The 21,384-nt window shown below is 36.4% G+C and overlaps 1 protein-coding gene across 4 annotated transcripts in view; it reads left to right on the plus strand.

The window, feature by feature from the left end:
• TRAPPC8 (trafficking protein particle complex subunit 8) overlaps nt 1-21,384 on the plus strand; it is a 48,256-nt gene that overhangs the window by 17,605 nt on the left and 9,267 nt on the right. For all 4 annotated transcript variants that reach the window (XM_084512085.1, XM_084512086.1, XM_084512087.1 and 1 more), the window contains 18 exons: nt 150-300; nt 1,084-1,184; nt 1,680-1,785; nt 3,329-3,460; nt 5,422-5,646; nt 6,435-6,543; nt 7,514-7,708; nt 7,886-8,013; nt 8,383-8,457; nt 9,115-9,241; nt 10,278-10,435; nt 10,904-11,346; nt 13,101-13,248; nt 14,456-14,552; nt 15,332-15,400; nt 15,514-15,554; nt 16,939-17,124; nt 17,689-17,790. In XM_084512085.1, the coding sequence (XP_084368211.1) occupies nt 150-300; nt 1,084-1,184; nt 1,680-1,785; nt 3,329-3,460; nt 5,422-5,646; nt 6,435-6,543; nt 7,514-7,708; nt 7,886-8,013; nt 8,383-8,457; nt 9,115-9,241; nt 10,278-10,435; nt 10,904-11,346; nt 13,101-13,248; nt 14,456-14,552; nt 15,332-15,400; nt 15,514-15,554; nt 16,939-17,124; nt 17,689-17,790 (2,593 nt within the window). The remainder of the gene's footprint in view (nt 1-149; nt 301-1,083; nt 1,185-1,679; nt 1,786-3,328; nt 3,461-5,421; nt 5,647-6,434; nt 6,544-7,513; nt 7,709-7,885; nt 8,014-8,382; nt 8,458-9,114; nt 9,242-10,277; nt 10,436-10,903; nt 11,347-13,100; nt 13,249-14,455; nt 14,553-15,331; nt 15,401-15,513; nt 15,555-16,938; nt 17,125-17,688; nt 17,791-21,384) is intronic.

Consider the following 21,384-nt stretch of genomic DNA (forward strand, 5'->3'; position numbering starts at 1 on the left):
CACTTTTCTTAGTAAGTTGTTTTTTGGTAATGTTGAAAGTAATGCAGATTATATTCCTTCTCTCTGAACAGAAATTAAGATGAGAATGAAATATGTTATGCTCTATATATTGAAATCAGGGCTTTAAATTGAAGTGTTTGTACTTACAGGTATCCACCAGAAGCACCAGAACTTCAAATCCGGAAAATGGCAGACTTGTGCTTTTTGGTGCAACACTATGAGCTTGCATATAGCTGTTACCATACAGCAAAGAAAGACTTCTTAAATGATCAGGCAATGCTTTATGCAGCTGGAGCGCTGGTTGGTACTTCACATTCTAAATATCCTATGACTTTTTCACTATAATTTCTAATATGTCTGGAAGTAACAAAACACAATCTCTTCTCTCCACATCCAAATTTGTAATGGTCTTGACAAACTTACGGCATATCTTCGGCAAGTCCTAAAGTATTCTCAAAGCTGTTGGCTGCTGTTTTACGAAGGGAATAAAAGCATGAATAAAAATAGGAGACTCAATTCTTAAAATCTAAAACACAGAAAGGAGAATGCTTATAGTGTAACCTCTAGCAAAATGGGTCTTTAAACTTGTCTAATAACTCAAGTGGGTCAGAAGCAACTTAATAGTATATCCTGTAATAATTAGTCTTGACTTTCTGGCAAATATATCACTAAATATGGTGCTGTACAATTTAGAATAAATACAAATTTGATCAGAAATATTCCTGCAGTAGATAATTCGCCTCTTAGACTTGTAAAGCAGTACTGAATCATCATTGCTGCATACTGTTGAGGTGTGCTATCAACTGAACAGTTGTGTGAATGTGTATAACTTTTGCTGCTGTTTAGTTAATTAAAAGCAGAGCTGTTAAGTAAACTATTTTATTTAAGTAAGCTATTTTATGTTAAGCAAGCTATTTTATTAAACCTTCTATCAGTTACAGTGTGTACGGTGCATTCTTATATGCCAGTAATTGATTACATGAATATTTTGAGACAGTAGCTGTTGAGATGTGTTCATCAGTGTTTGGAAATTTTCAACGTGTTGAAAACATCTGCAGTGACAGTACTGACTTTTCCTTGTAGGAAATGGCAGCAGTATCAGCTTTTCTTCAGCCTGGAGCTCCTAGACCTTATCCTGCTCATTATATGGAAACAGCAATTCAGACTTACCGAGATATCTGCAAGTATGTTGTTTACTTTCATGGTGATTCTATGAAAGATGAATTAGTTGGTAGCTTAACATTCTTTCTGCAGACAGTGGCAGGTAACTGAAAGATCAGAAGTTGATAACCTGTTTAAAGAGTAAGTTACGTTAGCTCATCTAGGAACGACACGCATGCTGTTCTTAACAGAGTACTTATTAAATTTGTTTCTGATAGTTGGACTTCTTGTTTTTCAGATCATTTAGTTGTCAGTTGCATTATTTTAGTTAGTGTTTTATAAATATGATGTACTCAAAGGTTTCCTAGCTTTGACTTAAAGCTGCTGTTACAGGAAGATGAGATGCTTAATGGTATAAGTTCTTCCCTTACAAAACAGGTTGACACTTATCCTTTTTTAAATTCAAAAAGGATAAATAACACCAATCTGTAATGTGGAGGAAACTTGTCAGACTTGAGGTGAAAAGTTTTCCGATGTTTCTTTTCAATAAATATTCAATATATTTGTTTTTGCTTTAGGAACATGGTTCTAGCTGAACGCTGTGTACTTCTCAGTGCTGAAATCTTAAAAAGTCAAAGCAAATATTCAGAAGCAGCTGCTCTTCTGATTCGTTTAACCAGTGAGGTAAAATGCTAGTTTATTCCACTCATGTCCTCCCTCTACTTGTGTACTTATTGAAGTGCTTTTAGGTGACACTGCTTTTTATCCTGGGGTACTTCCTATCCAATGATGGCAAATGGCCAATTAAAGCTTGAAGTGAAGAAAGCTGTTTATGCTGCAAGTGAAAAAATAAGTACTTGATTTTTTTTCTTTCAAGTCAGGTGACTTACTTGATTTCTTTAAACAGCTGCTAAATGTGCATTTGTTGTCTTAGGCTTTGGAATTAGTTTTCTTTAATATCTGCTCAGCTTTTGTGTGTTATATTTTGAATTTAAGAACTTGTGGGTTAAAAATACTAGCATGGCTTGCCAGAGCTGTGATGAATACTGTCTCTCATATAATCAGAAGTTCTCAATAGTTTAAGCAATGAAGCCATAACTGCAGCTTAGCTGCTATGAATCATTAGAAGCTTACTGGGTAAGTGAAAGCTAGCCTGAACACTTCGGTAATACTAATTGGTTTAAATTAGGCATGGAACTAGTTCTTAACAGCCCAGAAAGGGTCTGCTAAACTGTTACTGGTATTACATCTGTTTCACACTTTCTCAAGCTGTGTAGCTTGGAGGAAAGTCTATCTAGCAGTTAGTTCTAGCTTTGTAGCAAGCTGCACCAAATTTGATGCTTCTGAGAATTCCTGGAATTTATTAAGCATGGAATAAATTTACTTAGTTTCATAAGTTATTCTCTCAAGTGTCTTTATAGCTTCATTCTTGCCCTTTTACCTTAAACTTGGAACCAAATTTCTATGTGAGCAGTGTAAGTTACTTACATTTACATACTAGTGGCTGTGTGCGATCGTATTTCTTTAAATTATATGTAGTATACTTCCGTTGTCTTTTGCCAGTTGCAAGGAAAATATATGATAACGTGAAATTGTCTCAGAGTATATTTGTAGTCCAGGCACATACTTAGACGCTACTGGTAACAGACTTGAGTGGTGGTAAAATCAAATAGATTCTGTTCTTATTGCTTGAAGTAATATAGCTGTGTCTTGGCATGAGAAGAGGATAATAGTAAGGAATTGTATAAATAGTAAGGAATTGTATACTGTAAGGAAAGCATTCTGGTTCTTGTGATCTAAATTCAATAAGCTACATTTCCTTTATTTTCCCTTAGTCTTATTTTTTTATTTTGAGGCTTAATAAAATTATCTGAAATAAAGGGAGAGAGGGAGGAAAAAGGATAGAGTCCTTCATAGCCTGAGTAACCGAAGTGGCAGAACGTATTTATTGTAATCCACACTGGAACTGGTTGATAAATGGGGATGGAGGCAGGTGATTGTTAACAGCACTTTTTGTGATCACTATTTGTTTATCACTATGCATGTGACAGTGAAAAATACTTCTAGTCTTCATTTATTTTTGTGTTCATACATACAATGTTTGTATTTAACTTTTCAATTTTACAGCAATGTTACATCTTTTTCCCGTTAGCATTAAAACAAGCTACTGTTACAGTTACATTCATATTTGATTTTGAGGCTAATTCTCCTTCTCCCTTTTTAATAGGATTCGGATCTTCGTAGTGCACTTCTGTTGGAGCAGGCAGCACACTGCTTTATAAACATGAAAAGTCCCATGGTTAGGAAGTTTGCATTTCATATGATATTAGCAGGACACAGGTTTAGCAAAGCAGGACAGGTAAGTCTTATCTTTCCAGATGGAAAATATGATAAGTATTTGATACTTAACACATTTAACATGCCATTCAGATTATTAGTTTGGTAAAAGACATGGAGCTTCTGGTAGTTCTGTGTTAGAAGTGTTGAGCTCAGTGATCTGAAAATGATTCCTGCCTTGGTCTTTTATATTTGTATTGGAAGTAATATTGAAGATCACGGGCTTGAAATTCAGTAATGCCTTTTTCATTTCTTAGTCTCAATTTTATCCCCAAATAAAGAGTTGTATTTCATTGTGTAAGGAATTATTTTTATTCTTGAGATGTGTAAGTTGCGGAAGTTAATTTTGTTAAACGCTATTAGAATAATACGAAGCTTAGACATACAGCTAAAGCACGAGGAAGACAGGATACTTTTCAGTGGAGTTTTAAGTGTATGAATAGTACAAGACAAACCTTAGAATCTGGTTATGGATCAATTCTACCAATTAAACCACTACGAACTAATTCTACTTCTACTCACATTCCTGGACAGGCAGCTCTAACTCTGTGATAAAACTCAATTTGGACATGAATCAAGTGCTTTATGTGTCTCAGCTGTGTAGTAGACTCTATGGACATCTTGTTTGATTTCTGTTGAGGTTAACCACTGGAATTCAGTTATGGGGCTGTCCACAAATAGTCAATTTCTTTTTACTTAAAAGCTGCAAACCTGTGATACAAGGCATCAATACAACTTGTATTTCAAGTCAATAATACAGGAGAACCTAGGCATCAGATCTACATTTGAAACAAAACTGTGTGTGTATAGAGGTGTTTTCAGACCTCCCCCTTCTTCCCCTTCGGCAAAAATAACAAGAGTATTCTCCCACTTTGTTCTATTCTTGCAGTAGCTTCTTTATCTGTAGTTCTGACAGTGCTGCTGATAACTAGCTGCTGATCAGTTTTTTCTATTTTAATTTTTTAAAATCTCATTCTTCTGCCTGGGAAACTGCATACGTTTTGTAATGCTTTGAGTCAATATTTATGTAACTGCTCTGTTGCTTCTTTAATTCCTGTAAAGATTCTGTTTTCCAGGAAATGCTTTTCAGTGTTACAGTAAACATAGGCTATTTTTTTTCAGTATCATTATAAGCACCAAAATATTAAAAAACTACTGAAAACTCAGCCAGGCTGCTCAGTTACATACGGCAATACTAAATATTACCATATTAAAATATCCTGATGCTAGGCTGTTACTGCTTGTCCTCTGCTGTTGTTGCCATGCTTATTTGAACTTATCTTGGATTAATTCCCATTAATGCTGTAAATAAGGGAATGTTTTGAGAAGCTGTGACTTGCCTGTATAGTGAATACCTACCTATGAAAATGTTCAGTATGTAGACTTGGGATTGAATGCCCAGGTCCTGATGTATCCAGTTAAGGAGCTGTAGAGGTCATTGGGAGTAAAACATATATTTCCCATTGGCTGATGCTATTGGTAATTTTGTCCTGCATGTACTCTAGGGGCTGTTTGTTGCTTTACTTGGTGTGAATTTTGTCCTAAGCGTCTGTTTTTTTTACTGAACAATTAAGTGGAGACGTGGCATGAAGATTCAGTTACTAGAGTGAGATGTAATAAATGTAGTTTACTTTAAGGCTTGCTAATAGGCCTCTACAGGCTCCTGCAGTCAGTTCAAAAGTAATGCAGAACAGTATTTTTAAAACTAGTCTTCTCTTGTTTTCTAACTCTACTGCCTGTTACTGATACTGGAGAATGTGAACTTTATCTGCAAGCTAGGCACTGCACTGTAGGAGCCAACACAGAAATAGTGTTTAGATTAATGCTGACCATGTTCTATGAGGTACAGTTCTGCAAATGTTGTTATGCTTAATATAGTGGGGATTGTGGTAAACAACTTGCTGTTCAATCTTCCTGGTATTACAGTTGCAATGCTTGGTTAATGGGACTATCTGAGAAATAATCTTTTTATTTTTCTTTCAGAAAAAACACGCCTTACGTTGCTACTGTCAAGCCATGCAGGTTTACAAGGGGAAAGGCTGGTCTCTTGCAGAAGATCATATTAACTTCACTATTGGTCGCCAGTCCTTTACGCTTCGTCAGCTTGATAATGCTGTGTCTGCATTCAGGCATATTTTGATCAATGATAGTAAACAACCTCCAGCTCAGCAAGGAGCTTTTTTAAGAGAGTATCTTTATGTTTATAAGGTAAATGACTTTCTTTTAATTCCTGAAGCGGTCAGCAATTTCATTAATGGTAATTTTTTATTACATGTATATTACTGAATGATTTTCTGTCACACCTGCATTGTTCCAGGCTTGTTTTTTTCTAGTTGATATGCTTATGTTTTACTTTAGGCTTCAAAAAGCAAATTCGCTGCATCTGGTGTGTGTGTTAAGTTCATTTACTTAACGGATGTTAATTTAAACGTCCTAACGGAAGTTTATTTACTTAACGGATTTACATGGATGAGTGTATGTTACAGGGTGTTTTAGTGCTGATATCTCCACACAACTTGCAGTCTTCCAGTTGCTTAGTGTTCTCTAAAGCTTAATAGCAGAATGATTGTAGTATTTGCTATTTTATGTTAGACCTTTTTTTGAGACTGGTGTTTGAATCCACAGTGTGGTGAAAGTCTATCAAATAGTGGTGGTGTAGTGAATGTAGCTTATCAAATTCTGAGTTAGGCCTTGCATCATAATAAAGCTGGCAACAGCCATGCAGTCACACTACTGGTTAGATTACACAATGGAGATTTTGTTTAACTTTTTTCTATAGACTTCATGGACTTTAAGATCTTATTGAGAGAAAATACTACCTAAAACTGAGACAGAATGAGCTCTCAGAACAGTTGATTGAAATGACTCATTTCATATTTAATAATAATTCAAGTGTTGAATGCTTAAAACTTGGTCTCCTTATCATTCAAACATTAGTAACATGCAGCATATATATTATGCACTTTGATAATGATTCTTTTCTTCCTTTACTCTAGAATGTAACCCAGCTGTCACCTGATGGTCCTTTACCACAGCTTCCTTTACCATATATTAACAGTTCAGCAACCCGTATTTTCTTTGGGCATGATCGAAGACCAGCAGAAGGTTAGAAAGCTTTATGTAAACAGCTTAAAATTATTATTTTTTTTTATGGAACTAAAACCTATGCAACTTCTCTTCTTAAAAATCATTGTTACATAAAAATGTAGCAAGATAACTTCTGAGGTTGGATTTCAAAAAGAAAAGCTTCAGCTTAGCACCTGCTCTCTAAACATATCTATACAAGGAGTCTGAATATGAAATCCTTAAAGGCAGTTGTACTGAGTTTCATTAGCTTTCATAGCTTGAAAGCTTTAGTGTAAGTCTGTAATGAACTTCATGAAAGGGATTTAAATGCTTTAGTAAATTCTAGATGCTAGTGTCAGAGCTAGAAATTATCTTTACAGTTTTCTCTAAGGTGATGTTTGAAACACTGATTCGTGAATGGAAAGCATGTTGAGTGAAAATTCTTATTTAAACTGGGTCTGTACTGCTGAGTATAATATATAGCATGCTAAAATCATAGAATTCCAATATTTGCGCGTAAAAGCGTTCTCAGTCCTTGGTATCTTCTACGCATGCATTTCAGAATCATATGATCATTTAGATTGGAAAAGACCTCCAAGGTCATCTGGTCCAACTATCCCCATACTACCAATATCATCCACAAAACCATGTCCCTAAGCACCAGGTCCAACCTTTCCTTAAAAATCCTCATGGATGGTGATACCACCAGTGCTCTGGACGACCCATTCCAATGCCTGACTGCTCTTTCTGAGAAGAAACATCTCCTAATTTCCAACCTAGCCCTCCCCTGGGGCAACTTGAGACCTTTGCCTCTAGTCCTATTGCTAGTTATCTGTGAGAAGAGGCTGACCCCAGCTCCCCACAACGAAGTCTTTGGCAATCTGCTGACTGGTTGATTAATTGACTGAGAACTGAATCTTTTTAACATTGCTTACCAAATTGCCAGTGCAGCCCTCTGCAGTTGTATGCCGAATGTTGTCACTTTCTAAGATTGCCTTACTCTTATTAGGTGAAAAGCAGGCAGCAACACATGTAAGTCTGGATCAGGAGTATGACTCGGAGTCATCACAACAGTGGAAGGAACTTGAGGAGCAGGTTGTTTCTGTGATCAACAAAGGAATAGTACCTGCAAACTTTCAACCAACGCAGTTCTGCTTAAATCGCTATTCAGATAACTCCAGATTTCCCCTTGCTGTGGTAGAAGGTAAAGCTGAGATTTATACAGTTAGCTCACTTATTTCTGAAATGAATTTGTACAGTGTTTTCTGCTCTGTTGTAGATTTAAACCAATTTTTTTATTGTTTTGGCCTTCTGAGTTAAGTGAGCCTTCAGAATGATGGGGGTAGGCTGTTGTCATTATTTTCTTGTACTTCTTTAATAGAACCAATAACCGTAGAAGTCTCTTTCCGAAACCCACTGAAAGTTCCACTTTTGTTGACTGACCTTTCATTGCTGTGGAAATTTCAACCCAAAGACTTCAGTGCTAAACATGATGAAGCAAAAGAGCTGGTAAGGAAAGCGTTATCTTTTTCCAACCCAAAATAGGCAGTTACAGTTAAGGAGTTATAAGTTTGGAAATTTAAGTTTTTGAAGTTTAAGAGTGTGAAAACAGCTCTTTTTTTAAAAAAAAAAAAAAAAAAAAAAAAAACTGTTTAGATTTGAAAGGCGGAAGGTGTGGGGAAAGGGAATTCAGAAAGTCCAAGAGGATGGGCATGCAACACTGCCAATTTTTAAGTCTGTAAACTGGAATGTGTGTGTTTTGTCCCTGAACACTCTAGGAAAGCTGCAAGAAATAGTATATATAGTATTATATATACTATATATAGGCAATCTTTCTGTCTAGGAGTAATATCTGAGAAGGTCTGCCTTCTTTTTCAGGGAAAATGCGATGATGATATGATAGGAACCGAAGCAATAGCAGAATTTCTAATTAATAGTGAGGAGACAAAAGTGGTAAGTACCACTTTATATAACATTGATAAGACTATTCTAAAAAAAAAAAAAAAGAAAAACAAAAAAACCCTTTGGGATAGGATGGAGTTCAGTCATGTTACAACCTGAGCTCAAACTTAGAGGAAATGTTACTGTGTGTGAAGAACTGGATCTTTTAGATCTCATCAATGTGTATAAGTAACGGAAAGGAGAGTGAGATAGGACAAGCTGCAATGGGCACGTACTGAAACATAGAATGTTCTGTCTGAACATCTGGAAGCAGAGCTTACTGTGTGGGTGATGGAGCATTGGCACAGGCAGCCCAGAGAGGTTGTGGAGTCTCCCTCAGAGACATTCCAAACCTAACTGGAAGAGGTCCTTGGGCAAGCATCTTTAGGCTTGAGCAGGGTTGTCAGGCAAGAAGACCTCCAGTGGTCCCTTCAAATCTTAAGAATTCTGAGATTGTGCCTCTGTTCAAGTTAAGTTTGGTTACAATTTAGTATTCTTTTCTTATGTAACAAGTACTTTCCAGTGAATGGCCTGTAGTTACTATATATAGTTATATCTAATGCAACTGTGAAGTAAATGTAGCTATGAGTGTCTTTAGTAATTGGACATTTAAATGTAATATTACTTACTTAGTAGCAACAACACCAAAAATTTAACATATCTCCACAGGCAAGACTAAAGCTCTTTCCCCATCAAACAGGGGAGCTACATATTCTGGGAGTCGTTTATAATCTTGGCACTGTTCAGGGTACTGTGACATTAGATGGGATAGATCCTTCTATTGGATTACAGGAAGGTAAGTGTATTATTCCTTCAAGTGTGTGTGTCTGGAAGGGGGAGTTGTGAATTCCATTGAGTAAAAAGCGTTCAATGTTTTGACAATGTAAGGCCTTTCTTTAAGTAAAGATATAGAAACTGGAAATAACTGGAATGGGGAGATAATGAATTGGCACCCATATTATTACCATAAAAAAGGAAGTAACTTCTGCAAAACCTGTTCTTACGTTCTTTTCAAATCTTTAGAAATTCTGAAACCCTTAAATTCATAAATTCTATCTATGGTGTCTATAACAAATTTATTGACTCCTTTACCATTTATTTTTGTTCATTGTTTTACTTTCTTTTAACTTCTTTGTGTTTCACTAAACATCTTGGTACAGATTCCCAAATACAAATTTAGCTGATATAGATTTACTTATCTTGACTTTTTTGCTTGTCTTTCCTTTATATTAATGTATAAATTCCTTAATTGCATGTTCATTAATCTGTTTTGTTGTTTCATTCATCTGAAACTGTCTCCCACAGGGAAAATTTAGTTCTTGAATTAAGTGGGGATTAAAGTACGTACTTGCAAATGTCTAAAAGAAATAAGCTTAGTTAACTATCTATGAATTGGAAATTTGTGGAAAAGACTTTGAAATAAAAATCGTTTTGGTGGCCTGTTTTTGAAGGAAGAAAGTGTTCTGAGCAACTTTTCCCTAGCTTGGCAGAAATGAAATGGATCACCTTCACTCAATACCCTTTCCCACTTTCCCAGCCAGTCTGGTATCCCTATTCTCTTTACTGCCAGAACTTTAAAGAATTGAAGTATAACTTAAAGGGCAAAACCTAAATGGATAGAACTTGCTGGCTGTCAGAACTTGCAATAGCAATGAATTCTGTGTCACAATAAACTGAATATTTCTTTGTCAGTGACGCTGCTTAATAAGTGAACACTGCATGTTCACAGTAGCAAAAATCAAAATGATGTGTAAGATTGGGAAGGGAAGTTCAGATTACTTTCTACAAAGAGTTGCTTTAAAAAAAAAAAAAACTTTTTAAAACTGTTTCAGGAAAGTTTGTCTCCAATGGGTTATCTGTACGAGGACGACAAGACTTAGAAATCCAGGGGCCTCGACTTAATAACACAAAAGAAGAAAAAACATCTATTAAGTATGGACCTGATCGACGTTTAGATCCCATTATTACAGAAGAAATGCCTTTGTTGGAGGTATGTAGCTTTTTCTACTAGTAATTTTGAGCAAATTGCTGAATCTAGAACTATAAATATAATTGCAACAATGAAGTCTTAAACTTTGTTTGTGTTTTTCCAGTTAAATTTGGCACTGACAGGTCATAATTTGTTTTGTTTTCCAAAGGAGACTCGAAGCCTCCAAATTAATATAATTCTGAAATTGTTATGCTCCCTTTTGAGTTTTTAGTTTGCAACAGCTTTTGTAGCCAAATTATAACTATAGGTAGGGAAGAGTCAAATAGGTGTTTTTGTTTGCTGTTCTTTATCTAGAATACTACAAGTTGGTTGGTTAATAGAAGTGGTAGCTTTTCTTCCTAGTGCTATTGAAGTACTCTTATCTGGCTAATGACAGCACTCTGTAGTTTAAATATTAGATTTTTTTTAAGATCATTCATAACTTTACTCAGTGTTCAGTTTTTTCTCCTCCTGTTCTCTCCAATACAGGTGTTCTTTATAAACTTTCCTACAGGGCTTCTCTGTGGAGAAATCAGAAAAGCATATGTGGAATTCGTGAATGTAAGCAAGTGTCCTCTTACTGCGCTGAAGGTTGTGTCCAAACATCCAGAGTTTTTTACTTTTGGTGGAAATACTGCAGTTCTAACGCCACTAAGTCCTTCAGCTTCTGAAAACTGTAGTGCTTACAAGACTGTTGTGACAGATCCTACCTCTGTGCGTACAGCACTGCTATCTTCAGCTTCTTCTGCAGACTTTGGGGTTGGCACTGGAGGTCAGCCTGAGGTAATACATGTCCCACTTCCTGACTCAGTGCTTCTTCCTGGGGCATCAGTGCAGCTGCCAATGTGGTTACGAGGACCGGATGAAGAAGGTGTTCATGAAATAAACTTTTTATTTTACTACGAAAGTGTTAAAAGACACTCAAAAATGTGGTAAGCTATCTACCTTTTTCTCCTACTTACTAGGCTGTTAATAATAAACACCATAAGCATAAATTTAAAACCTACTGAAGTTCTCTGAATTGCCGTGAAGATATATGTGGCCTATTATTGGCTTTTCTAAGCAATAATTTTACTGTATGATGCAATTTTCATGTGAAATTATATAGCCTATACTTCCGTCAGAGTGCCAATATTTCTTAACTTAACAGAGGGAGAGTTAATGGAACTGTTTAATACAGACTCTGTGTTCGTAGTTTGTGTTTCTGGGAGCACATCACTCTGTGAGATAGAATAAAAGCTTCATGACTTTTTTTTCTGTACTTTATAGAAAAGTCTGCTTTAAGCCAAAGATTTTTTTTTCCTAATTAAAATGTGGCTAGTGCTTGTATTATGATGAAGTTAACCTTTGTAGGGGTTAAATACCAAGTTTGACTTGCATGCTGTTGTATAGCTCTTCTTTGGAGCATTCCTGGGACGATGAACGGTTGAGTTTGGTACTAGAGGCTAACAATAGCATTTTTAACTTTAATTTTATTATTGCTAATTCTAAAGTCCCACATGTTTCCCAAGCTAAGGCGGCTCAGGAGAACTTATTTTGAGAAACCTGTTTTTCAAAGATTCTGGGGTAGATATGCCTTTACTCAGAAAGCGAAGGTATCAGCCTTTAGGAAGGCATTTCTGAATTTATCTGTTTACTAAAGCTTCACTATGAAGACTGTCTATTCTCTTCACCTCCTGCCCCTACAAGCTGTCTTTCACTATTTTATAAGTACTGTGCTTACAACATTATTTTACAACTGTTAAAGTTCAAAGCTAGAGCAGAAAGTTTTAATAGGCTTTATCTAGATTTAGTTTTCAGTCCAGTAAGAAATCTGTTTGTGGACTTGATAAATGTTATTTTGTGGGGGAGAATTTCATCAAGGAGATATGTGCTACATTGATTTGTCTGGAGAAGTGCATCTCAGCTTTCATTAAGTAGCAGTGCAGGCTAGGAGGAATGCATCTGTAGCATCAGGGCTGAGGAGTTGCCTCCATATGGTAGATATTAAGGATGATGGTACCTTAGGTGAGCTCTAGTCCCATGGACTTAAGCTCCAGCCACAAGCTGACATTGTTTTTCAGGCTAGTTCTGAGAAAGAGCAAGTGAGCTTGGCTTCTGAGACTTTTTCATCCTGTAAACCAAAGCAAAGTAAGTTGAAGACTGTCAAGAGCAGATCAACAGCATGTTCTTGAAAATCAAACTACAACTCATGTAAATGTACCCTTTGATAATTCCCAGTTCATGGGAATTTGTTGAATGTGGTGGTGTTTCAGTAAGTGTTTGTGCAGGAGGTGTGATTCACTAGTGGGCCTTTTATGGTTTACTTGCTGAAAAACTGTATTTCCAAAGCATGTGGTGATGTTAAATTGCATCCCTCTGCCAATAAATGCCTGTTTGCTTTCATTATGCCACTTGTCTTATAAGAAATATTAACAAAGTATTTTTTTTGTCATGGTAACTTCTGAACTTTTTTCTGGTATTTTGAACTGGATAAGAAACTGTTTGAACAGTGCCTACCCATTGCAGCATGGTTGTTTAGCATCCTATCAAAATGATATGTTGAAAAGAAAAATGCCTTTTTGGTCGTTGAAGGGAATAAATCGTTTAATAGCTTGATATTGAAGAGAAATGTAAAAGCTAGACTTGTTGAGAAGCTATGGTTGGCAGTCCTGGTTCTTCAAAATGTTTTTTCTTCCATTTCTAGTCATAGAGTATTAAGGCACACTGCAGTTATTTGTACTAGTCGATCTCTACATATTCGAGCTACTGTCTGCAGAAGTAATGCACTTGAAGATGATGAAGGCAGAGGGGACAACATGTTGGTGTTTGTGGATGTAGAAAATATCAATACTGTAAGTTCTTTTTCTTTTAATGACATTACTACTCTTAAGCTCAGCAGACATGTAAACATCTCCAGTAGAACCAGTATTTAATTCAGAGCTTTTATACTAGCACTCTGACTGGAAATATTAAGTAAGCCTTGCATATTTAGACTTTTCAATTAATGTTGGAAAGAAAGTACTAACAGTAAGTAAGTTATGACTCAAAACTAGCTGTGGATATCTGCTAGAACCACCTCTACGTTAAATGTATGTGATTTTGAATTCGTCTTCAAGTTCCTTTTGGAAGACTTATTCCAAATTCATGGATGTTCCTAATGCTTGCGACTTCCTGAATGAGACAACCTGTGTTCCTTCTCTGTGCTACACCTCCGACAGAATTAGTGATAATCTGAAGGAAGTCTCTGTGTCCGCATTCATTAATAAACTCTCACATTTTTGGAAGCACAATCCAAATGCAGATATGTCTGTTGGCTTAGCAAAGCAAATGTTAAAGCTGCTCTCATTTTTTCAACAACAAGGCCAGGAAATCAAATCCTCTGCTTATTAGAATTCCTGGACACTTAAATGGTAGTGGAATCACAGAGAACTTTGGAGCTGATTTGTCATTTCATGTTAAGTGTGTAGTTCTTCAGATATTAAGGTGAATATTGCCAGCGTTCTTTGAGGAGGAGGAAGTGTACAAAGCACTCAGTGAGTTTACAGATGATATTGTGTAAAAGTTAACTTTCCACTGTCATTTCATTCTTTCCAATAGAGAAAACGATCCCAAAAGCTACTTTCCATCATGTGTATATATACACGTAATTTTAAGAGTTGTTGAATTTCTGGGGTTTGTTTTTTCTAAGAATCTTGAAGTAATCTTAGAAATTAAGTCCCCTTCTGGACAGTGGTCTGCACTGGAGTTTAAACAAGTCTAGGTTTTATTATAGTCATGTTATTCTAAAATGCCACCTCATGGGAGTTTTTCCATAGGATTTTTTCATCTTCTTATAGCTTTGCTTACCGGAATTTGAAGTTCCTGGGAGCTGGGGCTGTTTTATATTACAGTGGGTCTTCAGTCTGTTCTTGTCTCCTTAATACTGTATTGCAGATGGTGTGAATGAGGAGTTAAATGAAGATTTCAACAATACCACTTTGTGATGAATGCTTACTGTGCAATGAAGAACATTACAAGTATGACTGGTCTTATTTGACATTATTTTTGTCTCTTTCTTAGAGTGAGGCTGGTGTTAAAGAATTTCATATAGTTCAAGTTTCGAGTAATAGCAAACACTGGAAGCTTCAAAAATCTGTTAACATCTCTGAAGACAAAGGTGTGTATACTTAGTACCAAAAGGATAGCAAGTCCAGCTTCTGCCTGATGAGAAAATTAATCTTCTAAGAAGTTGAACTTGCATTTCAGATTAACCCAGCTATAGGTGTTTTTGCGTTCCTTTCAAGTGAAGTGTTTTTTAACTTTCATTAATTAAAAAATGGTCTTAAAAAAATGGTCTTAATTTACAGGTAAATTATTTTAAGTTTTGTGGAGAAATCCATGTTTAGGTTGGTTGATAACTTGCCTTACAAGAAAAATGTCTCATGGCATTTTTTGTTTGTTTATATCAGTGTAACGTTTTGACTAATCAACAGAATATTTCACAAATGCTCTATTCAGTTATTAGAAATATACCGGAATTGCTAGTGCTGTGTATCCTGCCTGAGCTAATATAACCTAATAATTTTTTGAAAAGGCAACCCAAGAAAATAGACATCTATTACTGTATCTGATGTGCTATCTTTACATGCATGCCTATGCTTTATATATTTAAAGTAAATCTAGACAAATCTTCCTCTTGCATTAGTATTGAAGGATGTGATTTTATCTTCTGTTCCTTCTTTCTGTGTATCTGCTTTACGTAGTAAAGCTTGTTTTGTGATAAACAAGTAAGTGGAATGGGTTAGCAGAAGGTCATCTTTACTTTCTGCTTGTTCAGACATGCTATGTAAGTGTCAGTGTGGTTTTATTTGTGAAGTTCAAAGGCTGACTTATGGCTAATGTGTGATGCTATGTGATTATGCTGAGGGGAAAAAATCTTGCAATTTTTTCTTTCAGATACTAAACTTGCTAGCAGAGAGAAAGCAAAGCTGTGCTTTAAAGCAGTAAGATGCAAAAACTCAGAAGGTAGGTTCTCTTTTGAATGAGGTAACACTTCTGAAGGGGAATACAGTTGGGATGTTGTATACTGCAGTTGACTCTGTGATGCTGAAATAACGCCTTCTCTTTTTATCCCTTAGAAAACTACACATTTGCAGATATTGTCTTTGGAAATGAGCAGGTAAGTTAACTGGTACAACTGCATATTTTGTCTTTTGCGAGTAGCCTAGTGAAATCCTTTTTTACTTATCCTATTGCTTTTTTTTTTTTTTTATCTTTTCACAAAGATAAGTTAAAAATTCTAACTCCAGATTATTGTAAACAGTGGAAACCTCTAATGAATGTAGGTACTGAAATTTCAAAACCAGTAATTTAGCTTGCAATCAATTCAGGGAGTCTATTTCTCTGATTTCTTGAAAGATGGTTAAAATTACAGGCTACCCCATCCTATTACTCTGTTTAAGCATACAAATGTCTGAAGAAGAATCAGTTTAAAAATGATCTTGGTACATGGAATATTTTTCCAAAACCTGAGAAAATAAGACACTGTATTGGATCAGAAATTACACTAGGATAGTGAATTTGGTTAGTTGGATGTTAGTACTAGGTTGCTTGTTTTATGTTGAGATTGTATTTTCCATGTATGCACCTGGCTTTTAAAAGCCAAAGAAAAGCTACTCAATGCCATTTCTCTAATAGATGTATAGACATATACTCAATTTATGACTGAAAATCTGGATAGGCTTCATGAACTTGCGCTTTCTTGTAAGAAAATATTCTCCACTTGGCCTGTGGGAAGGGTTCTTTCCCTTCTAGACAGTTACTTCAAAAAGCAGTTTTTCTCTTTGGATATAAGTATTCTGCTGATGAAAAAAATAAGCATCTCTGCAAGAGAGTATTCTCAAATGTCTAACACTTTTTTTAAATGGAGGTAGTCTTATTTATCATGTTTGTCCAGGCATCATTGATGTCTGTCTTAACCATCACTTCCTTAACAAGCTTTTGATATTTGTCATAGCTTATGCTAAGCTTTTCCAAACTTGACAAACAGCACAGTACTTCTGTACCTCTAAAACAGGTGGAACATGCTATGCAATCTCTAATTTTTGCTAGTAACGTGTACGTTCCTAACTAGCAGTTAGGGTAATTAACTGGAAGAATCTTATTATTAACCTAATAATTAGTCAAAATACTAATCACTATTAATAAAGCAATAGTGATTTGCATATATGTTAGTTCAGAGGAGACACTCCAGCTCTCTCCTCCACACTTGATTATATCTTGGTAGGCTGTCTGTTAATAATCAAAGACCTTATTTCTAAGTTCAGTACTTATGATTTTAGACCAGTGATCTGTAGCTCTGTTCCCGTATGTTGCTTTGGAAGCTTCACTGTGTAGTGTTGATGGCTGTAAAAAGAGCAAGTATTGTAACCAAAATGACGTATGCTACATATTTACAAGAGATTGTTTGAGAATGGAACTGAAATACTACAATGATAAGTTCTGTTAGAGAAACGTGTAACAGCTTGCATCTTTTCCTGAGAGCATTTTCTTTCATCTTCCAGATAATAAGTTCAGCTAGTCCTTGTGCAGACTTTCTTTTTCAAAGCTTATCCTCTGAATTAAAAAAAACACATGTGCAATCTCATACTCATGGATCTCAGAGGGCTGTGAAACAATCATTGGATGATGCAGTCAGATTGGTACAAAGATGCAGTGAAGTGGACTTGAATGTCGTTGTACTGTGGAAGGTACGTATAGTTGTAAGATCTCTGGAATTTGACTGAGTTTTAACATGTGGAAAATAATGTGGCATCCTGAACTTTCCAGCATACTTGTACAAAACTTGCAGATGTAACTTTTTAAAACCAGACTAATGAACTAAAAAAGTGGTAAGTAAACAAAACAGTCCTAATACTTGTAGTAAATCACTTAAATGGTTTTATGCTGTCCTAGATGCACCCAGTTCTTATCAGCTCTTTCTTTTTTTTCTAAAGAGAAAATTTAACAAAACATACATTTTAAGTTTTCATAATGCTTGCTTTTATCATAGATCTGTAAGAGTGACCCCGTCTGCTTTGAAGAGGAAGACCCAATTTACCAGAATGCAAATCTTAAGTAGTGGCAATTAGCAGTCTGAACCACAGTTGTTGTCTGTGCTTGCAAAGTTTAAAGCATAAACATAAATATGTAAGTCAAGTTAGTATTTAGGTTTTTGACAAAACATCTTCTAGTTAAGGAGAGAATGTTGACTATAAAGCTTAACATATATTTTGGTCTGCTAATGTCTGTGGTCTCTGCTCTGTATTTTGTAGGCATATGTTGTGGAAGACAATAAGCAGCTTATTTTGGAAGGTCAGCATCATATTGCCCTTAACACAGTTGGGAAGGAGGCTTTTTCGTTTCCTCAGAAGCAGGTAATCTACTATGAAACTTTCCTTTGCAATTGCTTCTTTCTCAAACTGTATGTGATCTATTTTCTTGTAAATGGAAGTGGAATCATTTTGTGTGCTTTTTGTAAAATCTAATATAAGACCTCAGTGAGGTACAGCTATGTTGTTTTGTAAACTGTTCTGTGGTATTTCAGACTACATCTAGCAGCTTATTAATGGATTAAGTCAAAGTTAAAACTAAGTAATGAAGTGTTAACAGGATAAAAACTTTGTGAATTCTACTACACACAACTTCTAAGTGAAGGCCTTTATTGTAAAATTTTAAAAACAAAAGCAGAAACTCTGGGGAAATTAGTTAGACATAGAAATATTTATTTGAATATATAAACTAATAATTCATTTTCAAATTTTATAGCCTGTGTGGTTATACAAAGAAAATAACATCTGCAAGAAATTTGTCTCTTGGTACACAAACGGTAACAGTTATGAGAGTTAGGTTTGCATAAAAACATGTGTATGACAGATGCAATTTGTGTATGAAAGTGGCTAATGTGTAAAATAAAAACCATAATTATTTAGTTTTCTGTTGACCGGTACAATGCCGTTCCTTCTTGCTTTGGTGCTGGTTTCTTTGTTTTTACCAACATTGCATTACATATACAGCTTTTAGTGAGCCCTCTTACTCTTCTCCAGTAAGAAAGCATTAAGACAAATATGACTTTCTGTAGAGATTGTTATAGCACAAATAGTGAATTACTTGGATATCTGAAGCTGTGCATTTGGCTTTGGTTCATAAGCCTGTAAGTATTTTACATCAGTAAGACTTTGCCATTTAGTCCTTTTATGCTATGAAATTTAAATAGATCAGAAGGGACATAAGTTTGATCTAAACCGGCTGCTGTTCACTCTCACTGAAGAATCAGAAAACTAAACCCAAACTTCTGAAAAAGCTTCTCTTGCAAAAATAACAGAAGCCTCTGCATGTGTGGACTGAAGTTATGGTGTACAATATTATGCTTTATTAGTCTGACTACTTCCCATTCTAATATTCTGTCCTGTATTTTAAAGTTGTATGTAGAACAGTAGATCATACTGTAAACACCTGAAGTTCCAAGAGAAAATGCTGTTGACTTTGCTCCTTGATCTCATTGAGGTCTTGTTCTAGCAAATGGATGGGGAGAGAAGTAGGAATGAATTGCATCTGCATCCTAAAATAAACATATCACCAAACATTAGACATGCTAGGTATAGGGGTTTTCATTTTTTGTTGACTGTATCAGAACACTAGATGCTTGCATTGAGTTCAGTTGTTTCAAGCTAAACAAAAATGATCACAACTTGTTTTGAGGAATGCATGCTACCCTCTTAAAGATTAGAGGCTGCATTCTCATCAATATTGTTGTTACATACAATCAATGTAGCATCTATTTGTAGTTGTACCTTCTTAATGAACAAATTCTCAGAGCTTCTTTTAAACCATTCTGTTCTGCAGGAGCAGAAATCTATCTGTACTGTCATGCTATTGAAATCTAGTTTAAGAATAGGGGGTTGTTTTTTAATAAATGCTTAACTCCTCTGTCTTCATGGTAACCAAAGCTCAGGTTGAAATTGGACTTTAAGAGCCTGTAATTTCAGGATGGCAGAAGGAGAGACTTTGTATGCTCACATACAATTTTATATTGTGAGAAGACAAACTCTGAGTTCGAAGGTTGGGAAAGACCTTCATGATCAAGCCCAACTGTGAGCCTGACATACGGAATCCCTACCCTGTCCTTTGGTGTCCATATGTCTCTTGAATACCTCCACTACTCCCATGGGTGGCCTGTTCCAAAGCTTGACCACCCTGTCCACGAAGAAATATTAAACCTCCCCTTGTGCAATTTGAGACAGTTTCCTCACATGCTGTTATTTGAGAAAAGAGATGGACACCCTCCTTATTACAGCCTCCTTTAAGGTAGTTGTGGAGAGGAATGAGGTCTCCCCTCAGCTTGCTGTTGTCCACACTAAACCCCGGTTCCCATGGTTGCTCCTTATAAGCCTTGTTTTCTGCTCCCTTCACCAGCTTCAGTGCTCTTCTCTGCATACACTGGAGCAAGTCAACACCCTTATTGTAGTGAGGGGCCCTAAACCAAACAGTATTTGAAGTGTGGTCTCGTTGGTGCCCTGTGCAGGGGTCCAATTACTTCCCTGGTCCTACTGGCCATGCTTTTTTTTTTTTTTTTTTTGTATGGGTCAGGATGCCTTTGGCTGCCTTGGCCAGCTGGGCACACTGCTGGCTCATGTTCAGCTTGACAAGCACCCCCATGTCCTTTTTTGCCAGGCAACTAGCCGTTCTTTCCCAAGCCTGTACCACTGCTTGGGGTTGTTATGACCTGGGTGCAGAACCCAGCACCAAGCCCTGTTGAATGTCATGACTGGGATCTGTGTTGATTTAGCCTATTGAGAACGCTCTGCAAAGCTTCCCTTACATTCAAGCAGATCAACAGGCCTGCCTAACTTGGTATCATCTGGAAACTTACTGAGGGTACCCTCAATCCCCTCACCAAAATTTTGATGAAAATGTTAAGCAAAACTGTCCCTAAAACTGAGCCCTGGAGAGCACTACTGATGACTGGCCATCAGCCAGATTGAAATCCTATGCACTGCGACTCTTCGGCCAGTTCTTCACCCAAAGAACTGTACACCTGTCCAAGCCATGAGCAACCATGTTCTTCCAGAGAAACTATAGGAAACAATGTCAAACGTGTTACCAAAATCCAGGTAACATCCGCAGTCTTGTCCTTATCTGCTTATTAGGTCATCTTGCCTCAGAAGGAGGTCAGGTTAATCAAGCAGGACCTGCCTTTTATAAACCCATGCTGGCTACTTCTGATCAGTTGATTGTCCTCTGTGACAAGTTAAATGAACACAGACTTTGCAGCAGTTAAATATGTGGAGCGAATGAAGTTAAGAATTAAAGAATACCAAAAAATCCCCCAAAATAGGATTAAATGAGGCTATGCAGGGAAAATAATATACTTCATCTGTTAGTTAAGGCTTGCATATTCTCTTTAAAATATGTTGCTCTTTAGTTAAAGTTACACAAGCAGTGAAATGGGGTGGAGGAAATCACGAAGTCAAACAGTACTTGTGCCATTATGTTTTCAGTACGTAGTTTCTGGATTTGCAACAGTCATATAGTTTCTGTGTAAATCTGTGTTTATTTTGTATAAGTCATCAACAGGGTTGGAAACTAGGTAGTTTGAGTGACTTGGGCTGACAGTATAGCATTTAGCTGTTTTCTGTCGACTAGACAGCAGAGGGAGATGGAGATGCATGCTTTCTACCACCAGTAAATGCTACTCAGTTCTGGAAAGTAGATGTATGCAGATTTCAAACAGTGGTCACCTAGGATGCAAGAATCTGCTCCACTCCCTGCATTTCTTGCTGTGTTTCTGCTTGTTGCTTTTTGAGTGGCTTTTTTTCCTCTTTACTTGAACTGCTTCTGCTTCATGGTGTTGTAACCACCAACGAAACTGTTGCTTCTGGCAATACAGCAACTCCCAACAAAGAACAATTTCACAGACTTCCAGAAAACATGAATAAAACTGTACCCCCTCCCACTTTGTTTTGTATTAT

Source organism: Aythya ferina (genome assembly GCF_964211825.1).
Source record: "Aythya ferina genome assembly, chromosome: 2".
NCBI classification, from domain to species: Eukaryota; Metazoa; Chordata; class Aves; order Anseriformes; family Anatidae; genus Aythya; species Aythya ferina.